The sequence below is a fragment of the Amphiprion ocellaris genome, chromosome 21 (assembly GCF_022539595.1).
Source record: "Amphiprion ocellaris isolate individual 3 ecotype Okinawa chromosome 21, ASM2253959v1, whole genome shotgun sequence".
Taxonomy (NCBI): Eukaryota; Metazoa; Chordata; class Actinopteri; family Pomacentridae; genus Amphiprion; species Amphiprion ocellaris.
Window position 1 is genome coordinate 7,321,544 of NC_072786.1, and position 27,681 is coordinate 7,349,224.

Consider the following 27,681-nt stretch of genomic DNA (forward strand, 5'->3'; position numbering starts at 1 on the left):
CACTGTTTTCTCCCCTCAGAATATCTCAGTATTCTAAACTGTGTGACATGATCATGGAAGAGAAGAATAAGTATGTCCAGTTGAAGCAGATCGCCTCACAGACGATCACAGAGTTGACAGAGCAGATTAAGCTCCTGGAAAATGAGAAGGAAATCCAACGCACCATCATCATCAACAAGGAGAGGTGTGTTTGTCTGTTTGGTAGAGGGAGGGCCGAGGGTTAACCGGCTTAGAGATAGACATCTAGAATAAAATAGTGTAACAACACTGCATCAAATCCTGCCTTAATGAAAGCTATAAACTTTTGTTTTGTTGTTCAGACTGTGAATTTATGTGCAAGCAGTGTGTTTGGGGGTAATTTTGTTTGTGAGCTATCTCTACATCTGCTAGATAATTTCTCTTTGTCCATTCCAGATCACTTGCAAAAGCCTCTATGAAGATCTCTAATAGCTCCACAATGAGGGACAAACTACACAATGACATCTCCAAGGTACACAAACACACACAGAGGGGGAAATACTTTTTTTTGTTGCCATAACTGCAGTTGTTTTGAGGGAATTCTAAATACCTAGCGGTGCTTTCAGAGAGCTTTATAGCGATAGTGAGACAAACCCACATCCACTATTTGTCCTTGAGCTTACACATCTTATGAGAGACACAAAAACAAACAGATTAAATGAGAGTTTGTGTTGTCTATTGGGCTGTAGAAGCTGCCTCAAGTTATTGTCGACCACGATCAGGCCTTAAAACCAAGTAACTCTTTGTGTATGTGTTTCATGAGCAGACATGCAAGAGAGGGAAGACTAGTTCCAAAGTGTTCAAAACGGGAAGATTTGCAGCATTTTGGACAATGTGCATGAGTCATTTTGAAACTCTAGCGTTATCAGGTGAAAGCATGTCACTGTACATATACATCAGAGTTTGCGGATAAGGAGTAATTTGTTGTTTCTGTGTCTTAAACACTAGACAAGAGAAAATTTTCGGTTCGCTCAGAAAGGATCTGTAATGTTCTGTCTTCTGTTATTCAAGAAGTCATGCATGAACATTTGTGCTGCGAGCTTCTACGAGCAGCAAGCTATTTATTTTAACCGTCAACAACGTAGTCTCAGCTCCACAACAAAGCATTCTTGTTCGTCTATCTAACTCATAACACACTTAAGGCTATACTGCCAACTAGTGGTCACTTGATAGTACTGCTATCATTACAGGATCTGCACATTGCACTGGTAGCTCGCACTGAATTTAATCTAACAGAACAACATTTCTATATAACAGATAAGAAATGAACAGACACAAACACATTCATCAAGCATTTGGTTGTGTTGTACATGATGAGAACTGACCAATCGGAGCAAAGCTGGTGCTCCAAGAGGCATACAAAAGAAAATATACCTCAAAAATACGGTCAGAAATCTGAATCGTGTAAACCTTTCAAAAATAGTTATCAAGTGTGGCTCTTTTCTGAGAATCTGTGCAGCCTGCAGATGTTTTTTTCTGACATTACATTCATATATCACGCCTTTCCTTCTAAACCTAACGTCTTGTAGGTTGCCTGGAAGCAACGTCAGATCAGTCAGGAGTTTGAGGACAACAAACTTGAACTGATGAGACTCGCACAAATGATCAACCTCCAGGAGGAGACGCTTCTGGAAACAAACAAGAATCACGAAACTGCCACACAGCGACGCAACTTTCTGTACGTTCGTAGCTTGAAGTTTACATAATGTTGCCTGAATGCAAGTCGAGGATTTAAACCACTTTGTCTGATGGTGTGTGTTCTTGCCGCTTTCCATGTTCACAGAGGAATTCAGCTCCTGGAACATGAGGAGGTTTTGTTCAACTACCATGAGAAGATAAACATCCAGGAGGCAGCCATCGCAAAGACCAATATGGCTCTGGAGACTGTGGAGAAGGACATGAAAGACTTGGAGTTAACGATCAAAGAGGAGAAGAGGCAGATAGACCTGAAGAAGAAAGAGGTGCTCCTCAAGAGAAAACTGGAGGGAGAGATCGTCATGCTGCAGATAGAGGTAGAAAAAATGTTCCGTGCATCCAGATACATGAATTAAGGCTGACAGTTCTGCACTGATGGAACAATCAGCAAAAGAAGCAAATTCGCCACACTTTCAGAAGTGCAGTGCACACTAATTACCTAAAAAGATGAAAAAGCGTTTGTACTCATGAGACGCTTAAAATTGCTGAGAATGAGTAATTGACACGTTTAACGAAAATCCTTCATTAGAATCTATTCTGACACCCACTTCTCCTTTCTCTGTAACTCCTCTTTTTCCTCATTTGCAAGAAATGAAAACACTTCCTGATTTCAATGTTTCTGATAAACTACAGCCTTCTTTATAGTTCCCAGATGTTACAGCAGAGGTGCATTGCAGTCCCAAACCGCTTCGTGTTGCTTATTTTTCATCAGGGTTGCTATTAGAGCCTCCGTCAGGTTTGTTATCATCTTGAATGAGCATTGCAGATGGCCCGCTTGTTATTGTTTTCTGTAACGCCCCTACAGTTTCCCTAGACTGGCTTCACTAACATAACCACTAATTGGTGCAGATTGTGTCTGCTGAATACCGCTGTCCACATTTCTCCAGCAGCGTGACCATGACTACATCAGGATTTGGATTCATAATTCTATCTGGAAGCAGTTAGACCTGTCAATTAGAGCTTCCCGGTGCGATCACATCATAAAAGTTGGACCGAGCAGACAGATTGTGTGTCTGTAAAGTTTTCCTTGGAATCTTTTGTCTTCGTCTCTGGCTTGCAGACAGACATGCATACTTTCTCCATGCTATTGTCCAGCTACGTGTGTGTGCGTGTTCCCATCCTTACTCGTAAAAGCAGTTTATGTGAGTTATTTCATGTCAGTAGAGATCATGGGGAGTACATAACTGCATGTGCGCATGTGAGCTGGATGTGTCTTGGGTTTTGTAGATAATTGTTTAACTTTATGCCTATCGGTGTCAAGCCAGGGAAACTCCAAAAAGAGCAGTTAAGTGCAGCACTCAAGAAGACAATACTTAGAGCAGTTCAGACGCTAAGTTCGCTGCTAATGAGCAGATCTCTGTTTTGAAACGCATTTAGAAACTTATCTTGTAATGAGACTTCCACGAGTAAACATACTGTGTAGGAAGGCTTTCTCTTTAATGAACAGACTCATTGCTCATATTCTAATTTGCTCTCAGTAAATATCAGCAAACATCTATATATATTTGGACCATATTCAAGATTAATTTCGCTTGTGCATGCGAGAGGAGTCTCTCCGAGGACTCACACATAACTTCACCATTTCAAACAAAAGAATTTAGAGAAAGAAGAGTACATTTATGGGAATGTTATTGTTCAGCTCATACCCCATTACTGTTCCTCTAATCTGTCTTTGATCACTCAAACAAAGGCCTTTTATTACACCCTTTTCAGACGTGATTCTCTCACATCATTTTGTTGAGGTGTTGTAGTCAAACATTCTTCTAAGTTTGAACAGAGACTGAAAGAACACTTGTTAACTAACCTCAGAACACAGGCAGAGATGCAGAAGGAAGACAAAGATCTAAACCAAGAGGGACAAACCCAAACAACCACATGCTGCACAAGTGTCACTCAGACAGACTTGGATACACATGAATCCATAACAAACATTTTCGAGCAGCTTTGCAATACATTGAGAGTGATGGGCACGTAGGCAGAGAGAGTTTTGAGAAGAGACGCACAAACACATGCTGAGTTTCCCTGCCAGTGGCTGCATCGTGGGACTGGGCGTGTTGCTGCTCTGGATCAGAACGACTAGTACAGACTTGCTGCTTGACCAGACCTTCTCTTATCTGAGCTTTGTGCTCATTTGGATGAACTCGGCGTTGGATGAGACTTCACCATGTGCTGCTCCTCTGAGAAACAAACCTTTCCCTTTCCTCCATCTGTTTACGCCTTCTGCTGTTTGTCTTCCACAACAGACCTCATTGGTGCCATTTTTTTTTCTTTCACTCATACTTTATATTGTTTCTCTTGTTAGTAGTTTTCTTACTCTTTCCTTTCCTGACTTTGTTAAACAGTCCTTGTTTTCATTGTTCTCATGAGGAATTTTGTGAACTGGAAGTAACTTTATCTATCCAAACTCTGGCCTGTCTTTACGTCCTTCTCACTGTCTCTGACTGACCTTGCATTTGGCTGTGCATGAAGTAGATCCCAGATTGAAATATCGCCACAACTATTAGACTGGAAATCGTTTGGAATATTCTGTTCAAAGTAGTGCCAAGAGAATTAATTCTTCTGTCTTTGCTTCTAGCACTATCAAGACGTTGGCATTTATGCTCTTGAGTAAAGTTTCATTGGGAACATTGTGCCAAAATTTAGATTTGTCTCATAATTGGAGGTGGAGTCTGTGATTCTGGAGAAGGATTGTTGATATTTAGCCAGTTAGCATATTTAGATATCATGTACTGGATTTAGTGGACCTCGCCCTTCAGTCTCCCTTCACTGTCTCCCTAAGCTGCTGTTGAGCAGCTTGTATGTGCACAGAAAAAGCTGGAATAATTGTAGCATGTATTTCCCCTTTACGGAGCCAGGACTGTGCATGAAAGCCAGATTTTTTTCAGTGCACACTCAGAATTGACAGCTAGTTGGTAGTGATGGGATATTAACTGAATATAGTAAAAAAAAAAAAAAAAATGCATTGAATTATTATTGCTTATTTGACATTTAAATTTGTAACCAATTACAAATTATGTTCTCATTCTTCTCAGTATGCTAACACACTAAACTAAAAAGGAGATACACCTGCTTAACATTAGCATCTCAGCATTGCCATTGTGCCATTTTAGCATGTTGCTGTTAGCGTTTAGCCCTTGTTGTACCACCTCGGCTTAACCTCACAGAGATGCCAGCTCAACTGGAAACTCTTAGTCATGTTTGGATAATCACGCAACTCTGAGAATCAACAGTTACATCCCTGATTAGTTTATCAGTCCATCTGTTTGTTCATCCATCCGTCCTTTCAGCCATCCAGTCGTTCAGCATTTCTCCCTCTCCTCTGTGTGTAAATAGCAAATCATTTTCTAAATCACAGTTTTCCATCGTGCAGCCGTCGAGCTCCCACGGGTGCAAAAAGTGAATCATGGGGGTCTCTCCTTTTGCGGGAGGTTTGCCAGCTCAATTCATTCTGCCTGTGAATTCATTCTCTCTGCGAATTCAATCTCCATGCAACTGCCTTGCTGTCGATTTATCATATATATTGTGTATTTGTATTCATCTGTGACCAGTTTATCTGTTGGTTGCAGACAGAGCCCCCCTCCTCCCTTTGATGGGAAAGTTTGACAAAGATAGATTGGGCCATCTGTGAGTCTATTGAAGTTCAATATACTCTGAGGCTTTCATTTGCACTGAGGAATTTTAATTGCTACAAAATAAACAGAGTTTGGTGTCGGATTCTGAATTTACTACGCGTTTATGAGTTGCTGGCACATCAACATCTGAAACGCATACAGGTGTGCATGCATCAGCACCCACACTGAGATCTGTGCTGTGTTGGTGACATCCGAATATCGCTGAACAGTCGTCTAATGACTTGCTGCACTTCTGTTATACACAGTGGCGTGAGCAATATCACAAACATAGAGACACAGTCGGTAGCAGAGCGAGATTTACAGGAGGGTGGGGCTGATGACAGACAGCACTGTCCCTATGGTGGTGAGTCATATTGTTTGTCTGTCCCTCTCTTAAATCTTTGTCCAACCTGTCTGGAACTTGTTACCGTGGGGGAAACCCTTCCAGAATCTCATCTTGACAGTGTTTGTGTTGTTTACGAGTGGCTCCCAACCTTGTATGACGTATCCCCACAGGCCAGTCAGATGAACTCAAGAACCCCTTTATCAACAACACCTCTCATGTTATTTTACATTGGAGCTAATGCAACAATTTACATAAAAGTGAATACTGGTAAAATATTTTGTCATCCAAACAAAATACTATCAAAATTACAAAAATAGAGATTTCTATCTTTATATACACATTAACAAATTATAACGACACATGTAAAGTTACAACAAAGGTAATAACCTATAATAACATGATGGTAATAATAATTACATAGGAATAACCCAGTAGTAGTATACTTCAAACAGAAAATAGTTACATGCTTCAGGAAAGTTAAAGCTTCCTGTCATAACTTTCTTCCTCATGTCCTTTGGGATGGTGCGACTTTGGTGCTTGGAGTAGAACGGAGGATAGCTGCACAGCATTACATAGATAATCACACCGAGAGACCACAAGTCACAGCTCTTGTTATAGGTGTAAGGAGTGGGTGAGGTAGGTATAATTCCAGACTTTTCCTTCTGGCGTCTTCTTTGAGCCTCAAGTACCTGAGGTGCTACGTAGTAAGGAGTGAACTGAGGGGTCATCAAGTCTCCTTGATCAATTTTGGCAAAGCCAAAGTCACACAACTTCACAGGTGCATCCAGAGAGTTGTCCTTAAAGAGCAGGTTCTCTGGCTTTTAGGTCACGATGTGCAGTATTTAGGGAGTACAATGTTCCAACGCTTGACTGATCTGTTTGGTGACCTGGCTAGCCATCTTCTCAGTAAAGTGCCTGTGCTGACTGATTCTGTGGAACAGCTCACTGCCCTCCATCATCTCCATAACGATCAGGAGCATGCTTATTCATTTAAATGTAGAAATATGTAATTTATATAATTTCCATCCATTACATTCATTAAACACCTGAATTTTTTCAACAATATATACTGTTAGCTAGCAACTTTCACTATTTATACACTTCATGCTGACAATTACCAATTGTTTATCAATAATTCATTTATCCACTTTTAGCTAACAGTTTTAAAGGTCCCATGTTTGACCCGGTTATAGGAAATTAATTAAAGTATCACATGTCCTCATGTCTATCGATTTTTCAGCCCCAAATGCTGCAAAGATGGGTAATTTTCCTATGACTGTGTCATCCTTGGTCTAGCCCTGTTCTAAACAGACTTTTTCAGTATCTGTAGCTTTAAATGCAGCCAAGCTGCTGCTGTCCACTCTCTGTAACTGACAGCTTAGTGATCAATGACCTGTATTTTAGTCACCATTTAATACTCATTGTTGTCTGACAACAGAAACAAAAAATATTTAATGAAAACAGCCTGGATTTCAGCTTTATTAAAATGCTGTATGTGTGAGCACAGCGAGCAGGAGAGAAGTAGGTCAAGTCTACGTTGCACTGAAGCACAACTGGTGACAAGAAAACACAGTAACCCACTCAATCTTTATTGGTTTCAAGTGTTTCTAAATGTCCCTTAGCATTGCAACTTCCTCAGAGCTCTAACCTGCCGGCATACATTCAGAGCTGATGGTAACGATAGTCACATTAGCCTCACAATGTGCTACACTAAGAATTTTTCCATTGTTGTGGTGACATTACCAGAAAGAAATCCACTAGATCTTCGGTTCCTCAGATGCTGGGTGTGCATAAAGACTCTTTTGTTCACACTTGCAGCTAATTGTTCGACATCTGGTGTGTTTTGCCTGTGGTTCTGACCTTTTAGAGTTAGCAGAAGCAGCTCCAGAAAATAAACAAACCTGATGAACTGCGAGGCAGCTGCTCTTTCTAAATGGCTCACCTTGGGAAGTGAGGGGGCAGAATTATACAAAGTTTGAGGTGGACGACTACTGGTTCCTCACTTGGAACATGGCAGCTGAGCGTGAGTGGGAGGGACTAAAGTGTGGTGAAGGAAATGCTTTTTAAACCTTATTTTGGGGCAAAATTACCTCACTTTTTAAGTCTCTATTAGATTTGACTGGTGATCCTTTTATACATGCAGTTTTTATGTCTCCAGGACTACTGAAATTGCAGTTATGGGTCTCTTCCCATTCAATAGGAGTCTGGTTTTGTTAGCCTGAAATAACTACATGGGATGTTATCAAGCAGGCTGCCAAGTGGCGAGACTTGCCTATAAAGGCCTGAACTGTTTATACATCCTGATGGCAAACAGTTTATCCATACGATAAGCACAGTTTTAGGCTCTTTGAATTATTTATTCACTTCTTTTTTACTGCTACTTATCAATTTAAACAATTTATGAATTCCTTTTGGCTGCCTGTTTCTCCTGATTATTTATTACTTGTCGATAGCCGTTAACTTCTCAAGTTCTCAAACCTGTCCAGGTCCACTCATGTCTTTAATTAGGTTGTAATGTGCTTTTTCGGATGAGTAGAACTAATTTTTCAATGTACCCTTTGGCTACTGAAGCACCCTCAGGGTACTTGCACCCCTGGTTGGGAATCACTGATGGATACTGCATGTGAGAAAGTCAGACGGGGTCGAGAGCCAGTAAGAACAGCCGGCACACAGAAACAGGAAGGCTGACCAAAAGGCTTTGTGTGCTATAAGAAACTCAACAACCCTTGAAAGTCATTTGGCAACTCACTTCTTAAATCTCATTTCTCTTGAGACTGCTGCTAAATAGCCAAGAATATCTAGATTTCTAACTCCAACAACTCCTCAGAGAGTGGTGGGCTTAAGGCCAAATGTGGTCATGATAGTTTTACAAATCTGTTTGTAGAATCACTGGCAAATTTATGCTTGGATTTTCAGTAAAATTTTCTGCTACTGCTTTTCAGACATACAGAAAACACACTTTTGCAGCATTTAAACCATGAGTATGTTAAAAAGAAATCTAAGAAATCAATTTTTTTTTCACCCTCAAGATGTTTCTTACCTCCTCAACCAAATCCAATAATAGCATAGTAATAATTTAGCATATATTTTAATCCAAGGGTCATAAATCTAAATAATATCTGATTACTTTCATGGTTCTCCACAGTGTGTCTTCCCCCTAGTTATATTTCTTTTAATGTATTATGAACTTTCATGTATCCTGTGGTGCTCTGCAGGCAAGAACCTTACAACTATTCCTGTATCCCAGATTGAGGATGAAAACTGAGGGCTTTTGTTGTCAGAGGCTTCAAGGCTGTGGAATGATTTGCCTGAGGAATTCAAGCCGACAGAATGAGTATCATCTCGCAAATCTCTTCTCAAAATATGCCCTTAACTTTAACTTTATTATATATTCCAGTGGCCTCTGGGGTAGTTTTACTTCACTGACCTTTCTGCTTTACTGATCTGTCCCTTTTGTCTTTTATCTGTGCCGATTACGAGACTTTTTGTAACCTAATTTTGGGACGGTGGTATATAAATAAGGTCATTATTTATTTTATGATTACACCATTAAGCATGCAGTGCATCATCTATTACTTTTAAAGCCATCAAGTTAACCACTAACTGAGCTGAAATTATGCAAACGATATGCAAATTGTAGGCTGCATGGATGCTGTCGGATGTACGATGTTTTACAGCGTTCATGAACCAGGAAAGCAGCTATTATTTCTGACTGTCAGATGAAGAAAACAGAGAGGCAGGCAGGCAGAACTGAGACACTGACACAGGGACAGATGAATACAAAGAGAAAGACAAACGTTGGTGTACACGAACAGAGGGAAGAGGACGGGTATAAAAATGCTAAGAGCAGGAGGTGGGGGGGAGGAGATTGATTGAAGATTGGAGAGAGGAGAAGGAGGGTGACACCGGCACTCTGTATGCCATCCATCATGCAGTGTTTAAGTGACTTAGGGTGGTTACATATGAGGGAGGATCGCACATCAATCAGACTCAGAAGTGAAGACTGGACACACCTGTCTCAGTCAGGAGGCTGACAACTGAAGTTCAGTGATGTTTAAGGCTTTGAAATGAGTTAGTGTTTGTTTAGATGAAGAAATCTGCATTTATTTCCTTAGTGGTGACTTACTGAGTGAGCTGATTTGGTCAAAAGTTTGAATACAGGTCTGAAATTATCAGCGGCCTTCGTTTCAAACAGCTCTGAGTTGTTTGAAACTTTTTTGTCATAAACTATGAATATTCAAAAGGATATCGGTCAGATTTTTGACTGAAATTACATTCCGAGATAATGTTTTTAGAAAATCGCCCATCTGCCCACTTTAAGCACATTTGATATTTGAATCTACCTTTGAACGACAGTTTCTCAGGAACTATTAAAGATACAAGCCTGAAATGTTCATTCTTATTTGTCATCATGTCATTGATTCAGAATCTGCAATATTGAACAAGTAGTTAAAATAGTCTCTGACTGTGGGTGAGCTGAAATATGAAAAAAAAAAAATAGCAGTCATGAAAAGTCCCAGCTTTGAGCACACCTTAACCAGAAAATTGATTATGCAGAAGTGAAATATTGATTGTTTTTTTTTAAACGTGCAGTTGCATTTTTAAACATGCCGTTGCATGTCACAAAATTACAAAATAAAATGGGCTGACAGTGAAAAAAACATCTGAAATTGGGTGAACAGGAAGTTGTTTTGTTTATTTGTTGGAAAGTTTTTGATATATCAAGCTAAAATTCCAAAGATATCTTTGCAAATTTCCATATTTTGTGCTATACACATTTCAGGCAAAGCAGATGTGGTCGAGCAGAAATTGTTCAAAACATTTGATGACTTGGGTTGGAATGACACAGTTTTAGGGCCATCCAGAGGCAGTAAATTAACTTGTCAATGGATGCTGTTCATTGTGCATTATCTTTGCAATACAATAAGATAAAGATAAGCTTAACTTCATAAATGTACAATGTGAGTAGTGTTGATGTTGCTGTACGATTTGACAGGTTAGAAGTCATTTGCCATATGACATGAAACAGGACCCTTTAAAGAAAGATGCGAGCTAGAACCCCTCCAGTCTTAAACCTTGCATGTTAATTTGGTTAAAATGTCCCAAAATGGTTTTATCCCCTTTTGAAAAACTGACAATTATGCAACATACTGTAGCGTTACAAAACAGGAAAGCCGTCATTTCAAAAACCTGACTTCAATTTGTGGTGTTACTACAATATTTGTTGGCCTTCCTTTGCAAGCTCAGCAGGAAACTGAGTCATTTTTGCCAGGTTTGTTGCTCAATTCTCCCTTTGACGTGATGTAATCATGCATTCAGCTCCACATACACTGAACAAGCTTTTGTTGTCGGTGACATATTCTCTGTGAAATCTACAGATAACCCCGGTCCCTGTTGGTCAGCCCCAGTTCCTGTTTCTCAGCATCTCTTGTCTCTCTAATTCTGTCTGTCTTGTCTGCTTTCACATCGTATCTCTCGCTCCTTCCCTCACTCTGGCCTTCATGCTGTTCCTCCTTTTGCTCTTCTGCACTTCATCTTCCTCTGTCTGCCAGTCTTTTATCAAGCCAGCATCCGAGCACATCTCTGATTTTCAGTCCATCATCTGCTTACTGTCAGTGTTTTCCTCCCTTATTTTTTCCCCTAACAGACACCTTCAGCTAATCTCATGACAGCCATGCTATCAAGTTAAATCTCGAGTCATATGACGGTGAGGGAGAAGCGGCTTTTTAACAGGCTGATCACCTAAGTCGCTTTTAATCAGACTCGCTGTCTGCGTACATAAGAGAGGCTTCATTAATCCCGTACAGGAAGGCAGGGGAAAACGGGAATCATCACTTTGTTCCACGCTGTCTTCTCTTCACTCGCATTAGATCCGTGCACGTACGTCCGCAAGCCTCTGTACTGTACGGTCGAATGGAGAGAAGCTGCTGTTTCATAAGCAAGGTCACTTCAGGTCAGGCTGCCTGTGTACAGCATTTTTCCACACCCTGTTTTTCTTCCACTCATTCCTCTTTTCTCTGCTGTCCAGCCAATCGCTTCTTCCATCCATCCATTATCTATACACCGCTTAATCCTCACTAGGGTCGCGGGGGGGGCTGGAGTCTATCCCAGCTGACTCGGGCGAAGGCAGGGGACACCCTAGACAGGTCGCCAGTCTGTCGCAGGGCTACATACAAAGACAAACAAGCACTCTCACATTCACACCTACGGGCAATTTAGAATGATCAATTAACCTCAGCATATTTTTGGACTGTGGGAGGAAGCCGGAGTACCCGGAGAAAACCCACGCATGCACAGGGAGAACATGCAAACTCCATGCAGAAAGATCCCGGGAAAGCTGGGACGCGAACCAGGGATCTTCTCGCTGCAAGGTGAAAGTGCTAACCACTACACCACTGTGCAGCCCCAATCGCTTCTTCTTCACTGAAATTTGTCTGCGATTTCCCTGGGCGTCTATTAATACTTCTCATGTTTTCTCTCTCTCTGCTGTCATCCGATCGAAGTTTTTTTCTATTTTCTGCTTACATCCTTTTTTTTTTTTTTAATTTTGCCTGTCGTGGTGGCTCCTTGATCGTCTCAGCTTCATATATTTTATATATAGACTACTTTTATTCTGCTGTAATGGGGCCACTGGGCATTTGAATTCCCCGTTGAGATAATGCAGCTACTTTTAATTGCTCGTTTCCATCTGCTGTCCCTGCTTATAGGTTAGAAGGCCACCTGACTTCTTATTTATCTTTGTCTATAATGTACTTTCAGTACTGGATATTAAAGAACCCCTTTTTCCATGAAGTTTATTGACCAGGTGATTCATTTTGTAGCTATACTTTGCAAATAATCATCATTATTTCAACTAGCATGGTGATCATTTCTTTCAGTTGGCTCATTAATCTATAAAAAGTAATTCCCAAAGCTGCTTTAAACTAACCCTTTAACATCAGTTTAAAGGTTGGAAAACTGTTCTTCCACACTGCCTGTGAGACATATATATTCTGTACATGTAGCTGTTTATACAAGACTCCAGTGGATTGTTTAGTTTTGTCACTATTATATTTTTTTGGCTGCACAGTTCCATCAAACAGAAATAGTTTAGACACTTTACGCATCGTCTTATACACATTTTCTCCCCAAATTCAGCCTGACATATTTGATATCTTTCAAAACTTTGGGATCTCCGCTTGAATTTTAATAATAGATCTTTGTGTTTGAACGCTGGGACACAAAGAAAACTGTACATTTGTACTGACTGTTCTTACATTTTTACAATGAGGAAAACAGAAAAGCACTACAGTTCGGAAGCAGGAGCGATTGTGAGGGTGTTTGGCATTTTTTCCTGGCAAGACAGTTTTATATGTGCACTGTGGAGTTTCTATACAGTTACTCTAAATGCATTGTGTGTAGTTTTGAGATCTGACTAAAGTGCTGAATGCTTGTTTCCTCATAAAACATTTGCCAAGCTCATTTTTAAACAGTTTAAACCCTTCTTTCTGAATGTTAGTTTGCTGAATTATTGCTCTTTTTTATTATTTCATTCTTTATTTTACCAGGTAGGATCTTCCCGGCAGGAAGAAAGATAACAAATAAACAATACATTTGCAAAAAAAGGACACAAGTGTTTAAACAGAGATTAAAAACATCCTAGATTAATGCTAGCAATTCAGTGAGAAACATGCATGTGCAGCGGTCAGCTATGGTTGGCTGCAGTTTCTGCTTAAACATGTAAAGCGATGGAAGAGCTGACGGTTTGAGAGATTTTTGGAGGGAATTCCAATTGATTGCTGCAGCAAAGTGAAAGGAATTCCAGTCAAGACATGGAGTGTTATGTGATCACTGGACCTCAGGAGGTAGTTATTATGGGAGGGGTGTAGGAGGTTGGATGGGGTATTGAGGTGTCTTCCCTGATAGGGTCTTGTAGACGAGTAAAAGCCAGTGCTGGAGTCGCCTGGTGTAAAGGAAGGGCAAACCCACCCTGCTGGTAAAAGTCATAATGGTGGGTGGAGAAAGGTAGCTAGACGGATGGCTGAATAATAGAGGGCATCAAGCCTCTTAAGGGCACACTTAGGGGCCATTTTGTAGATGACATCGAAGTATTTGGACTTAGGGAGGATGGTCATCTTCACAAGAGTGTTCAGAGTATGTAAAGGAAGCCTTATTACGGTAAAGGAACCCCAGTCTAGATTTGATTTTAGCCTGTAGAATATTGAAAGTGAAGAGTCTAGCCAGAGGTCAGTATATAATTGCAGGACTTTTTGTATCATAGTTGACATTTTTGCTGTTTTCAGGCCTAAAATCAACATGTCTGCTTATAACCAAACATCGCATGACATTTTTAGAGAAAGATTCTTCTAAATATTATATATACAATTGAGTAAAATTGAGATTGAAAGTTATTTACAAAGATATTGTAGTAAACCTGTTGACTACTTTATACTAAATAACTCAGAAAGCCTTGGAGTCTGGCCAGTCTTTTCTTCAGGAGGAAATGACATCATGTGGAGCAGGTCATGTGATCTGGAATTAACACACTTCCTTGAGAGGTGTTTTTGTAATGGGGAACTTAGTTGAAAGTGATACAATTTGTTATTTTCCATATAAAATTTAATATATTGCCAAAAAAGAAATATCTGTCATGATTATCTCAACTTAATAAAAAGAACACAATCAAAATAATTTTTGAATAAGCTCATTTTATTATTGTTTAGCTAATTAGAAGGTGGTTATTTTTAAATTCGGACAGTTATTTAGTTTACGTTTTAGTGATATCAAGTCATTTTTTATTAATAAGTGATTGTTTCCATGATAAATAATTATGGAATTTGTAAAGACATGATCATAATGAGCATAATTTTTTTTTTTTTACTTTAATAAAAATGTATGCAAGATATATCCCATGGACTTCAAAAGTCCCTCAACTATATATTGACCCAGGAGTTCTGAGCCATCGGCACAGGTGATCTTTGGGGAGCTGGAGATGCTGTTTGTCCGGTTGAAAAGCATACATTTTGATTTATTGGAACTGAGGCATAAGTGAAGGTCATGAAGAAGAACTGTAATAATTACAGAATAAAGTCATAAAGCATGACATAAAAACATACATATAAGTATAAGTTGAAATTTTACAGACAAAAAGGTTCATTCTGGCCACATGATGAGTAAAGCACTGTGAAACCAGTGGCAGGAATGTTAAGCGTGTTTCCTGCATACAAGTTCACATGTATGAGTGTATGAGATCAGGCAAGAAAAACCAGAACCGACTCATTAAAAGAGGTCAGCAGCTCCACAGGCTACCTTTAATTGATGTTTTGTATGGTAACTTCTTGTCATCCGTCTGAAGAGTTAATCAGTAAGTCATGTCAGCGACACATTTTTTACTCCAGCGAACCTCCAACTCCCCCTTCAACACTCATTAATTGCAGCTGTTTCGGGATAAGAGTGTCTGCTAAAGGCGTGAATCTAAAACACCTGCCCTGCCCCTTCACTTACTTTAAATGCCTCCTCTTGTCATCTGTCATCTTCTTTGTGCTTTCTTGTGTATCCGTGCCTCCGCTTCTATTTCTGCTGTCTTAAGGGATGTCAGAAATTTTTATTAAAAAAAAAAAAACAACTTACAGTCCCCTTGAGGGATCCCGTGGCTTTTTAAATTTCGGCTTCTCTTATCACTCTTTCCCAGTGACTTGTCACCTAGCGGGAAGTGGCTTCACCATCTCTGGCACTACATTTAGCTAAGAAAGGGTTTTAGCATTAAGTTTTATTTAAATCCCCACTGCAATAAGTATCTCAAACGCCTAGAGGACGAGACACTCGAAACACAAACAGTAGAAGACTAATTCTAGATCCTTGCTTTCACACTTTCATGTTGTTTATTCCTTTTGTGATGTTTGAGGTCCTGTGGGAGGTTTTCGAAGATGTATTTGTTGGCTGACATCATTAACAGCGACTTGATTGTATATACAGACCTATACTGTATCAATCCTCTTCTTATTGCATCTGATTTTGTGTTTCTCTCAGCTGTCAGAAGCCAGGGACAAAACCCTCGAAGGTCTGAATCGAACAGTCGATTATAAAGAGCTAAAAGGCAGCGACCCATCGACTGCAGAACTGGTCAAAAAAATCGAGCAGGTGCCACTTGAAAATGTCATTTCCTTCCAAAATCTTTTCATCGTGATCTCTGTGTTGCAAGGCCATAGCTAACAATGGCATCCCTGTGTGTGCTCACATGCAGCTCGAGGTGAATTTAGCCGAGCGCGAGAGGCAGCTGCTGGAAAAGGAGCTCCTCGTGGACCAGGTGACCCGACTCTCGAAGCCACTCGGCGAGCGGGCCGAGAACTGCCAACAGGACAGACTCACACTGGCAAAGAAGGTAGACGACAAAAATGTAGACGAGAGAAGCTTAGCTCATATGCACACGGATTAGATAAGACAGACACACACCCCCACACGATGGAAGGCAGGCTCAGAGGCACTTATATGATTCACCTGTTAATTTACAGTCTGCTCTTTCTCCCTCCCTCTATATATCTTGTGTAAATTTGCTGACGCATTGTTTGGAGAACATGTGCGGTCCATGTGAGGAGCGAGCAGAGTGGGCATTTAGGAGTTCACCAAGCATTACGTTTTGCTAGTTCTCTTCACTTTTCTCTCTCCCTCTCACCGGCTATAAATAAAAGCTAGTGGAGGCTTGTGGAAGCATGGAATAGCAACATAGAGATAAATTTTAATTTAAAATGTAAAGCTGGGGCACTAGAAAGTCGTGTAACACTTTAGAACAGGGGTGTCAAACATGCGGTCCGTGGGCCAAAACCGGCCCTCCAGGGAGTCCGATCCGGCCCCTGGGACGACTTTGTAAAGTGTAAAAATTACAGAAGACATTAACTGCAAAATGTAAATTTGTAAAATTACAAATTTAAAATAATTTTGAAACCTTGACAAGTTTTTTGGATCATAAAGTAAAATACTAGATGTTCACTGTTCTTTTGTTGTTTTGTGTCTTATTTTTGTAATATTTTGTCTTGCTTTGTTGTTTTTTTGTCTGACTTTTGTCTCATGTTTTTGTCGTTTTGTGTTTCCTTTTTGTTTCGCTTGTGTTTTTTGGCTTATTTTTGTGTTTTACTTTATTTGTTTTTTTTATGTTTATATTTTTATGTCGTTTTGTACCTTTTTTTGTCAAATTTTTTGTCACTTTTTTGTTTTGTTTCGTGTCGTTTGTCTCATTTTTTGTCATTTTGTGTCTCCTTTTTGTTATTTTGCCTCATTTTTGTAATATTTTGTAGTTTTTTTTGTCTTTTTTGTCTGACTTGTCATTTGGATCATAAAGTAAAATACTAGATTGTTCAATGTTCGTTTGTCATTTAGTCTCATGTTTTTGTCGTTTTGTGTTTCCTTTTTGTCTCTCTTGTGTTTTTTGTCTTATTTTTGTCATTTTGTGTTTCACTTTATTCATTGTTTTGTGTATTGTTTTTGTTGTTTTGTGGGTTTTTTGTCTCGCTTATATTGTTTGTCTATTTTTTTGTCATGTAACTTTTTTGTCAAATTTTTTGTCTTTTTTGTTTTGTTTCATGTCATTTGTCTCAATTTTTGTCATTTTGTGTCTCCTTTTTTTGTTTTGTCTCATTTTTGTAATATTTTGTTGTTTTTTTGTGTTTTTTTGTCTGACTTGTCGTTTGGATCATAAAGTAAAACACTATATTGTTCAGTTCCAGATGTCTGTGATTAAATGTTGTGTTCCTTTCTAGACACTGTGATCTGTAAGTTGTAATGTGTAAATGATAAACTGAAGCATAATGTTGTTGAATTTGAATTTATTTTTCTTAAGAAATTTTAGGTTGTTTATGATGTTTTGTTAAAAGATAATTCCTTGAATGTGAACATTTTCAGAAGGACAGTATATGAGTATTATAAGTACAAAAGAGCTGCATAAATTCTAATTTTGTATCAAGACAGGCATAAATCAACCTCACTTCTGCACCTGAATGCATCTAAAAATCTGAGTTCCTGTTTTTTTGTTGTCTGTTTCCAGCTGAACGAGCTCCGAACCAACATAATCAACACCAACCACCGTATGATGGCCGTTTCCGCAGAGCTTTCCATGAAGCAGGCGGTTGCTTTGTCTCAGCAGCAGCAGATGAAAGAGAAAGAGCTGCAGGTCAGAGGGGTCCTGGTCCCTCACAGCAACACACTGTTCACCCACCATGAAGCGATTCTCAAATCCACGCCATGCTCCTGGTTGCACATCCTCCCCCTCGCTCTCCCGCCGCCTTTCCTATTATTTTTGTCACTCTCCACTGGCTGTGATCGAAGGAAGCAAAAAAAAAGTGTCTGAAAAATAATTTCTCAATGTCCCGTCCTTCACCTCAAACCCATTTATTTTGCTTAGTTGCACAGTAAAACAAATCAACAAGTAAACACAGACAGTAATACGTTTCATAAATAAAAAAAGACTCCAAGGGGTTTTTGTAAAAATCCAAGAATGTGGCAGTGCAGTAAGTGAAGTGGTAATGAATTTTTAGCAATTCTGCTGAGCACTCAGCCACCTCTGCAGTAAGCAATTAATTTATTTTTACACAATTTATTTTGTTTGGTAGCCTGATTAACAGACTGAATTTGTGATTTGCTTTCATCACTCATTCACATTTCAGCCCCCAACTAGGCTAACAGCCAGAATACTAGTGATGTCTGTAACTATAGCAACCAGGAAATGTTCTGTTGTCAACATTTGAACGTGTGGGGAAACATTTGAGTTCATTTTTTTCTTTTGCTGCAAATCAGAAGATGCAGAACTGCATTAACAGTAAGTGAATTTTGTGTAAATAGCTGCTCTGAATAGTCTCCACAGATTAAGAAATGACATTTAGGTTTGTAACAGTCTTGTGTTGTTTTTGTTTAAAACTACTTAATAACTGTTCATCAACTAGCTTAATCCATCTCTGCATAGCCTGCTATGAGCTTTAAGTCTGAACATTTCAGCCACTTTTGCAACAATTTTGTCAGGAAATACAAAAAGCCACCAGCTAAATAATAACTAAAACAATAAATCTTGAGATTCTGACACTGGTTCGAGCAGAAAGTTCCTCTGCTTTCTGTCTCGATAAAAAATTAAACAAAAAAACTGAGCGGATTTCCCACATAGCTCCTAAATATTTCAAGACATTTGTGTTAATAACCTGAAGAATCCCTGAAGCTGGTGTTTGCCTGGAGCACGCTGCTGCAGACACAACTCCAGCTAGGAAATGCAGGGGCACAACTTTGCCCAAATTCTGACACTAATGCAACCATCTGTTTTTAGGGCGCAGTTGGAATTGAATGGAGTCAGGAGAGAGCAGAGTGGATGCGGTGAAAGGAATACAAAGTGAATGTTTCTTTGCGCTGCTCCTGTGTTTCCAGATGGACAGATGCCAGCAGCGGCTGGAGCAGGGCCTGCCACCGCATCCCGAGATGGAGGAGGAGTGGAGGAGGATGCTCCGGGACAAGAAGAGAAGACAGAGGGACAAAGAGGCGAGAGCTAAGGTAACGAAACACACCGAGACACACAAAGATCGCTGGTCAGAAACTGATTAAAGCACTGAGGGGCGAGGAAAGAGAAGACAGAGTGACAAAGAAAAGAAGCGTGGCAAGGGAGGGAATCGATTAAGAAGTGAGCGAAAACTTTTCACACAGAGACTAAACAGGAACTACAGTCATTTTCAGGATGTGCACAAACACGGGATGTGACGGCCAGAAAGGCTGACAAACAGAAATAGCGGCTGTCTACACAAGGAAAGCTCACATACAGGGATCAGCTGTGTCTAAAACCAGTCCAGCTGTCTTCAGCCTGTCTGGAGTTGTGCTGTTCTGTTTGTGTTCACTTTTTATTCCTGCTTTTAGCCGCTCCAAAAGTCCAAAATGACACAACAATGCTCTGCAAGCAGAAAATAGGCAGAAACCGGCAGGAACAGAAACGTCGGTGTGCATCTAAAGAATTTTTGGCGACGTATTAACCCTCCTGTTTTCCTTATTTATGGGCACTAAAAAATATTGTTTCCTTGTCTGAAACAAATCCAAAAATTCAGCAAAAAAATTCCCCAAATTTCTGAAAATTTGCAAAACCTTCAGGAAGAATAATTCCAATAATCCCTTAAAAGTTTCCCTTAAGTTTTTTTTTAAAATCCCCCAAATTTGGCAAGGAAATTCTTGTAAATATTTTTTCAAAAAATGAGTAAAAATCTTCCAAAAAAAAATCCTAAAAATATCTGAAGTGATTACATACGTAGCAGTAAAACTTCTAACATTCTCTTAAGAACATTCACATAAAAATCAACCAAAATCCAGCGAAATCCACTGGATTTTGATTGATTTTTATGTGAAAGTTCTTAAGAAACATTTTTAACATTTCTTTTTTCCACCAAAAAATGTTCAAAGATTTCCCAAAAATGTTGAAAATGTGGACATCAGAAGTTTCACTGTGAAAATATATATTTTTCCACATTTTCAAACAATAAAACAGGTCGATTTTGACCCACAGGACAACACAAGGATTAATTGCACATTTTAATCTTCTGCCGTGTGAACCTCATAAGAGGGATGTTTATTTGCTGGCAGTGGCTGACATGTATTTTTTGGCATTCAAAGCCATTATTCCTTGTTTTGTGTGCGTTCCTTAGATCACACGCCAGCGGATAAACTGATCATATGCATGAGAAAATCGCCATCTCTTTGAAGTCTCAGCGAGATTTAGCCACAATTCATTTGCATGCTGTTGTGGGATGAAAGTCAAAGGGAGGACTGTAGCATCGTGAAGACGCTCTGCCATGGTTACAAATTGATCCATCAGCCGCGATGGCTTCAAATCAATTTTGCCAGCCACTGTCAGTATCCTACGAGGAGGAAAGAAATTTTGCAGCCGGTGTTAAATTATACTGTGATTTATTGGAATCCGTCTTGATGATGGCTTTCCACATGGTGTGGGGTCAGTGTGGTTGATTTGTTTGCTCATCGTCAACAGCAGCAGAAGGCAGTTAGCTTTAGCCTAGCATGAAGAAGGAAACAGTCTGATTGAGTCCCAGCTTCGAGTACAATTCAAACTGTTATCTAAGGACACTAATTGTTGAAATTAAGATTATACTTCATGAGTTCCTTGTTGTTGATATTGATAACTCACTGTGTCTAGAGCAGGGGTGTCAAACATGCGGCCCGCGGGCCAAAAGCGGCCCTCCAGAGGGTCCAATCCGGCCCGTCAGACAACTTTGTTAAGTGTAAAAATGACAGAGAAGACATTAACTGCAAATTGTAAATTTGTTAAACTGTAGATTAAAACTATAAAGTGATTTCTAGACCATGACAAGTTGTTTTGATCTTAAAGTAAAATACAAGATTATTCATTGTTCTTTTGTCATATTGTGTCTCATTTTTGAAATATTTTGTCTTTTTTTTTGTCTGACATCGTTTGTGTCACATTTTTGTCATTTTGTTTTGTCGTTTTTGTCGTTTTTGTCGTTTTGTGTTTCCTTTTCGTCTTGCTTGTGTTCTTTGTCTCATTTTTGTCATTTTGTGTTTTGCTTTATTCATCGTTTTGTGTATCGTTTTTATCGTTCTGTTTCACAGTTTTGTCATTTTTTGTCTCATTTGTCCATTTCGCTTTGTCACTTTTTTGTCTAAATTTTTGCTTTGTTTCGTGTTGTCTCTTTTTGTCATTTTTTTCTTGCTGTTGTTGTTAGTGTGTCATTTTTGTAATATTTTGTCTTGTTTTTGTTGCTTTTTTTCTTTTTAAAAGTAAAATAATATATTGTTCAGTTCCAGACACCTGTGACTGAATGTTTTGTTCTTTGTAGACACTTTGTGATCTGAAAGTTGTAATGTGTAAATGATAAACTGGGGCATAATGTTGTTAAACTTGAACTTACTTTTCTTAAGAAATTTCAGGTTGTTCATAATGTTTTGTAGAAAGATAGTTCATTAAATGTGAACATTTTCAGAATGTATTTTTTGCGCTAAAACAAAGGAAAAATTTGGAGTTGTCGTTATTTATCAGTTATTATGTTGTGATTTTACTGGTCTGGTCCACATGAGATGAAATTGGGTTTAATGTGGCAACTGAACTAAAATGAGTTTGACATCCCTGATCTAGAGACACACATAATGTAAGGAAGGAGCAACAACTCGTCTTATTCCTTTCATAACAAATCAGTGTTTTCAGGTCTGCAACCTGTTGTGATGTCATGCCAGGTTAAGCACCGCCTCCAGCTGACTCTGAACAGAGTAGATGCAGTTAGAGGTGTGGCTTCTGAGCCCTCTTTACCTCTTTTTGGCAGGCTGGTTTTAAAGCTACATACACTAAAACAGCCAGTTTGATTTAAAGCTAAAACCAAGGTAATGTAAGCATGATAGAACGAACGCTCTGTGCAGTATTTTAGCTGAAACTTGAAATACATACTATTGGGACAAGTGGGACTTACATTAACTTGTAAAAAAAAAGTCGAACCACGGGGGACCTTTAAGTCTCGTGGTTTAATCTACATTAAATGTAAAAATGACACTTATTTACTCTTAATCTGGGCCAACACAATTATAATAAAAGCACCATTTAAAATACAATTACAGCATGTATGTACTCAAACAACAACTTGTGTCCTCAGCAAGGCACTGAAGGCTCCCTTTATTTCAGTAATTTCACCTTATTTGTCTCCTCTGTCCTTCTGCCCATTACTTGAAAGAATATCTTAACTCCAAAAATGCATCTCGAGGAGGTTTGCTGGAGGAGCTATGAGCAGGTGCAAGTCTTCTCCACTCCCGTTATATAAAAGAGGCTTGACAGACAGCTAAAATATACAAATCATGTCAAGAGCAGGACTGAAAACTCTCTGTATATTTTATATCTCACTATCAAATATCAATATATCACTCAAACCGAATATATGTCACTCTTTATTTGTATAACACTTGACTCTAAATACAGCTGTCTGGCATCTGTACGCTCTCCTCACATTCTGCCACATTGTTCAGTGAATTGTTAGTAAATATATACTTGAAGTTATCGTGAACATTGTTCTGTACAGTAGAAAGTTTTAACAAAACAGTGGACAGATGATGCAGCACTTCCTGTTTATTTATTGTTTTTGTAAAATAGCAGCTCCAAGGTGAGGATGTCTCATTTTGTTTAGTAACCGAGAGCAAAGGAGTCGAGGAAAAGAATCAAGGGTGTACAATTAGTGAAATGAGAAGAGAGGTGAAGCTAAAAAAGCCGTTATTTATATGGCACATTTAAGACAAAAGCTGTTGAGCCAAAGTGCTTTCCAGTAGAGAAAAAGGATTAGCGATGCAACTTCACCAAACACCCTACAGCGTGATTTGCAACCTGAATTTACCAAGCGTGTTAAATATTACAGTTAAACCCTTACAAAATTAGATGAAATACAGTTTGACTAAATTAAATTGCAAGGTTAAGACCCCATAGTATTATTGATTACAGAGATTTACCTGACTAATTAAAAAATTCAAGTTAACACCCTACAAAACTATAAATGGACAATCCAAAAATTCTACATGAGCAAGCATATTCTCCACAGTGGAGAAGAAGAACTCCGTTACAACAGGAGAAGACTTATAGCAGAAACAGGCTCGTGGAGGGCAGCCGTCTGCCTCGACCAGTTAGGGTGAGGGTGGCTGCAGGCAAAATGTACGCTGCTTTAAGTAGCAATCACCAAGATTTACATTTAAATAAATGTTAAGTCCCAGTGGTGATTGAGCCTATAATTCTGTGATGAATTCATGTGAAAGATCTCGCATTTCCAGTATTCCGAATTAGAAAGCTTATTGCAAAATCGCAAGCTGTGTGGAATTAGTGTCACGTGTTCCATCACCCAGCAGTTATCTTTCTGGCTGAGACAGTTGGCAGACAACAGATTGCACTCTGCTACACAACTGTGTGTTTGTCTGAGGGAAAAGCAGAAATGTTTTTCCCTCAGCTGGAGTTGCAAACACACACAACTGGGGCTGAACGAACAGAGAATGTTGTTAATGGAGGTTGACGACGTCACACAGGCGAGACTGTCGGAGATCTTTGAGTTCTCCCAATGAACTTTCAACATGTACACAATTTGTTGTTTCTTCACTCGGCATTCATCCAGAGCAACAGAAAATCCATCACTGTTATTCCTTATACACTTGGATTTAACTAAGCAAATAGGTAAAATCCTTCCATTGGATAATTACTGCATCATCTGCATCAACTTATTTAACTCTAGCTGATGCAGGGAGGAGCTTCTAATTTCCTAAACAACCATGTTGGAAGACATATCCTGTGTTGTGGAAAGGATGTTAATCTGTCTCAGAGGGTCAAATTATTGGCCTGCATCAAGTGAAAAAACAACTAAGGAGATTTCTGAAACTACTAAAATCAGGTTAAGACCCATCCAATGCATTATTAAAACCTGAAAGGATAGTGGAGAACCATCATCTTCGAGGAACAAACACTTAGATGATCGTAGGAAATCAACAGTCGAACTCATGTCCATGTTTAATAGTGAAAGTAAGAGCGTTTCCACCTGAACAATGAGAAATGAACCCAAAGGATTGGGACTGAACAGCTGTGTAGCTCTAAGAAAATCACTGATCAGTGAGGCTAATCAGAAAACAAAGGCTTCAGTTTGCTAGTTAGCATAAAGGTTGGACTCTGGACCAATGAAAGAAGGTTGTGTGATGTGAGGAGTTCAGATTTACCCTGTTCCAAAGTGATGGGGGCATCAGGGTAAGAAGAGAGGAGGATGAAGTGATGAACTCATTATGGCTAGTACCTACCAGCCTGTGGGGTTTAGAGTTATGATCTGGGGTTGGTCAGGTTCAGCAACGTTATGTTCCCAAAGAATGAGGTCAGCTGACTACCTGATGATACTGAGTGACCAGATTTTTCCATCAATGGCGTTTTTCCTCCCTGATGACATGGGCATGTTCTGAGATGATGATACCAGGATTCATGGGACTTATATAGCGAATGAGTGGATCAGGGAGCATGAGACGTCATTTTCACACATGGATTGACCTCCACAGAGTCCAGACCTCAGCCCCATTGAGAATCTTTGGGATGTTCTGGAGAAGACTTTGCACAGTGGTCTGACTCTCCCATCATCAATATAAGATCTTGGTAGAAAATTAATGCAACTCTAGACTGAAATAAATGCTGTCATATTGCAGAAGCTTATTGAAACAATGCTTCTGCCTTGTTATTTCACAATAAGTTCTTCACCAGCGTCCTTGCATTTGTCTTGAGATCTAAAAAAAAATAAACTGCAGAACTGATTATTCCATTTACTTGGTTAAAATTCAGGAAAATGAAAAATTAAGTGTTTAGTCCAAGGTCACGCAAGCCTGCATTAAATATTATACCTGCCTCTGCTGTGTGTTTGTGTTTGTGTGTGCAGCTTGCTGAAGAGGAGGAGTGGAAACAGCTGCCCAGTGGACAATACACCACGGCCGAAGCTCGCCCGAACGCCTACATCCCCCAGAATGACCCGCTCCAGGTGGCCAAACCCTACGGCGCCCAGGCCCCTTTCAAACCCTCCCAACCAGGCGCCAACATGAGACACATCCGCAAACCGACTCTCAAACCCTTAGAGATGTAGAAAACAGCTAAGTGCTCTTTCTTTCCATCACAATCCACTCGGTTTTCATCACTGTCCTTCAAAAACATTTAATCTTGTCTCAAGGAATCAGCAGATCTTAAAAAACCAATGGCCGCTTTAATTATTAAAGATGTTTTCGGTGCAATTTCTCTGAATTGGCTCATTCCCCCCTGCCTCTAGTGTGTGTTTGTGTCCACTATCCAGCATACCACTGCTGCTTTGTCATGTGAGCGTGCATTTGTGAACTGCATCTGGTTTTAATCTTCTTTTTTTAAATTTACTGGGAATAGCTTGTTTACAGTCAGCCCGCAGTAACACTAAATACTGCAGAAAAGTGGAAGGGAAATCATCAGAAACGTGGGAAATAAAATTTGTATTGTTCCATAATATTCCCCACTTATGTTCTGTATTGTAGCAACACATCACGGCTGTTTCTACCACCTTGCTCTCCGAGATAAATTCATTTCTCAGGGACGCCGGAGTAATTCTACATATTCTCCTTGAGTCTTGTTGCTGTTTCATCCCTCACGCTTGTAATCTTTGAATAAACTGCAATGGGTTTAAGCTCTGTGCAAGGCTAGGAGTGTCTCCTTAATGCCCAAGATGATAAATGTAAATACGGAGAGGAAGCTCAAACACTGAAAGAGCATAGAGAATGACAAAGAGAGAGGAGAATTTAAATGAAGTGGAATGAGCAATGGCAGTTGGGGAAAAGGCAGCAGAGGAGAGTCAAAGGCAGAAATACATTAAAGTGGAGCTCTAATTTGGGTGGAGAGTTCAGTGTTGGTTACTAGCGAACATTTTCCCTCCAAAAAGTCCTTAAAAGTTACTGGAAGTCTCTGTCTTCTGATCTTCGCTTGAGGTAAAAATAGCTTTGGTGCAGCATGTAATGTTTTATTGAATTCTTTTTAACGTGGAGGAAGAAGCGTTTGTTATTGCAACACGCAGAATCTCTACAACAGAATGGACGTCAAGAAACAATCAAATACGCATTATAATGAAAATGTTAAGAAGGCGGGTCATACATCTGCAACTTATAGAGTTAATGAGGTTTTAAATGCTGCCTGTTGATGAAGAAAATAGTACACATCTTTTGCTACAGATACTTTCTGGTGTCACTCCTTCATTCTATTTCCAACGGTTAGCCACAATTCTTTCATCTTTTGTTATTTATTACTGTCTGCCAGACCCCGTGATTCACTTGCCTTTTGTTCTTTGTTATATTACCATGTCACTGATTAGCAACTATATGTAAATGAAGCTCTATTCACCTTGGTAGTTACATACAGCCTCCTCCGTGCCCTTTGGTCCATCCTCTGACATCCCTGTAAAACTTGTACCCTGAAAATGCTCTGGGTCGACTTACCTTTGTAGACCCATGCTCTGTGTTGGTAAATCCACCATATTTCTTCAGCATTGTGGAATGTCCAACTCTTCCTGAAGACTTGGTGAAGTTGATGGACATTGTGGTGGACTGAGTCACATTGTTTTCAGTCTCCTATCCTTTTATCCTCCGCCCCTCTCATCCCCACTCTTACCCCAACTGGTTGAGGCAGATGGCTGCTTTACCTGAGCCTGGTTCAGTCGGAGGTGGTTTTTACTCCCCATTCACCCTTTAAAGGACACTCATTGGAATACTGTGAAATTCAAAATTTCAACCCTAGAGTGTTATTGGAGAACATTTTAACATTTTTTTTTTTGAATTGTCATGTTGAAATTCAAAGTTAAAGAAGTTACCATAGATGGTTCCTTGCTCGTGGTAAAAAAAAAAAAAATAAATAAATAAATTCCAAGAAATGTATGTGTCATCACTTAGCCCAATTACTCAACCATAAAATTTGAGTTTCCTCAACTGACGATTGTCAGTTTTGATGTTTCAACTGCAAATATGGAAGAGGACCGAGCCACAAGTCTGTCTTTTTCCAACTTCGGAGAAAAGAGAAAGTTTGATACGTTCCAGGCCTCTGCTGATTGGTCAAATGCCACGAAGTAGTGTGATGTAATGTTGAGTGATCTGCACTGATTGGCTGGGTGAAAACCACATGCTTCTCAACCTCACTGAGAGGGGGGAGCAACGGCATATTTAATGTGTGTGAAAGTTACAAAAAAAGATCACTTGCCCAATGAATGGTTAAAGGAGCGACTGCTTGCTCATGGGGGAACTTTGGATTGTTGGATCTGTGTTTAAAATTTCTAAGGTTTTCACCTTACTATGTTGAATGCTATGAGATGGTATATGTTGTGAATTGGTGCAATACAAATAAATCAAATTGAATTGAATTACTGATCACTCCAACTTCATGGGCTATCCTTTTTATGACACTGACAACAAATGTGACATCTGGCTTCTGTTCTGTACGACTAAAAACAAAATACATCAATGAAAAGTGCTGTTTTTCGTCTTGTTAGTGTCCAACGAACA

General features: G+C 39.5%; 1 protein-coding gene across 1 annotated transcript in view; it reads left to right on the forward strand.

The window, feature by feature from the left end:
* The window catches only part of ccdc146 (coiled-coil domain containing 146), a 56,150-nt gene extending 30,321 nt beyond the window's left edge, over nt 1-25,829 (forward strand). The window contains exons 15-23 of the mRNA XM_023285791.3: nt 20-184; nt 415-490; nt 1,548-1,696; nt 1,802-2,030; nt 15,679-15,789; nt 15,893-16,030; nt 17,687-17,812; nt 19,051-19,173; nt 25,059-25,829. Of these exons, the coding sequence (XP_023141559.2) occupies nt 20-184; nt 415-490; nt 1,548-1,696; nt 1,802-2,030; nt 15,679-15,789; nt 15,893-16,030; nt 17,687-17,812; nt 19,051-19,173; nt 25,059-25,259 (1,318 nt within the window). The 3' untranslated portion in view covers nt 25,260-25,829. The remainder of the gene's footprint in view (nt 1-19; nt 185-414; nt 491-1,547; nt 1,697-1,801; nt 2,031-15,678; nt 15,790-15,892; nt 16,031-17,686; nt 17,813-19,050; nt 19,174-25,058) is intronic.
* The last annotated feature ends 1,852 nt before the right edge of the window (nt 25,830-27,681 follow it).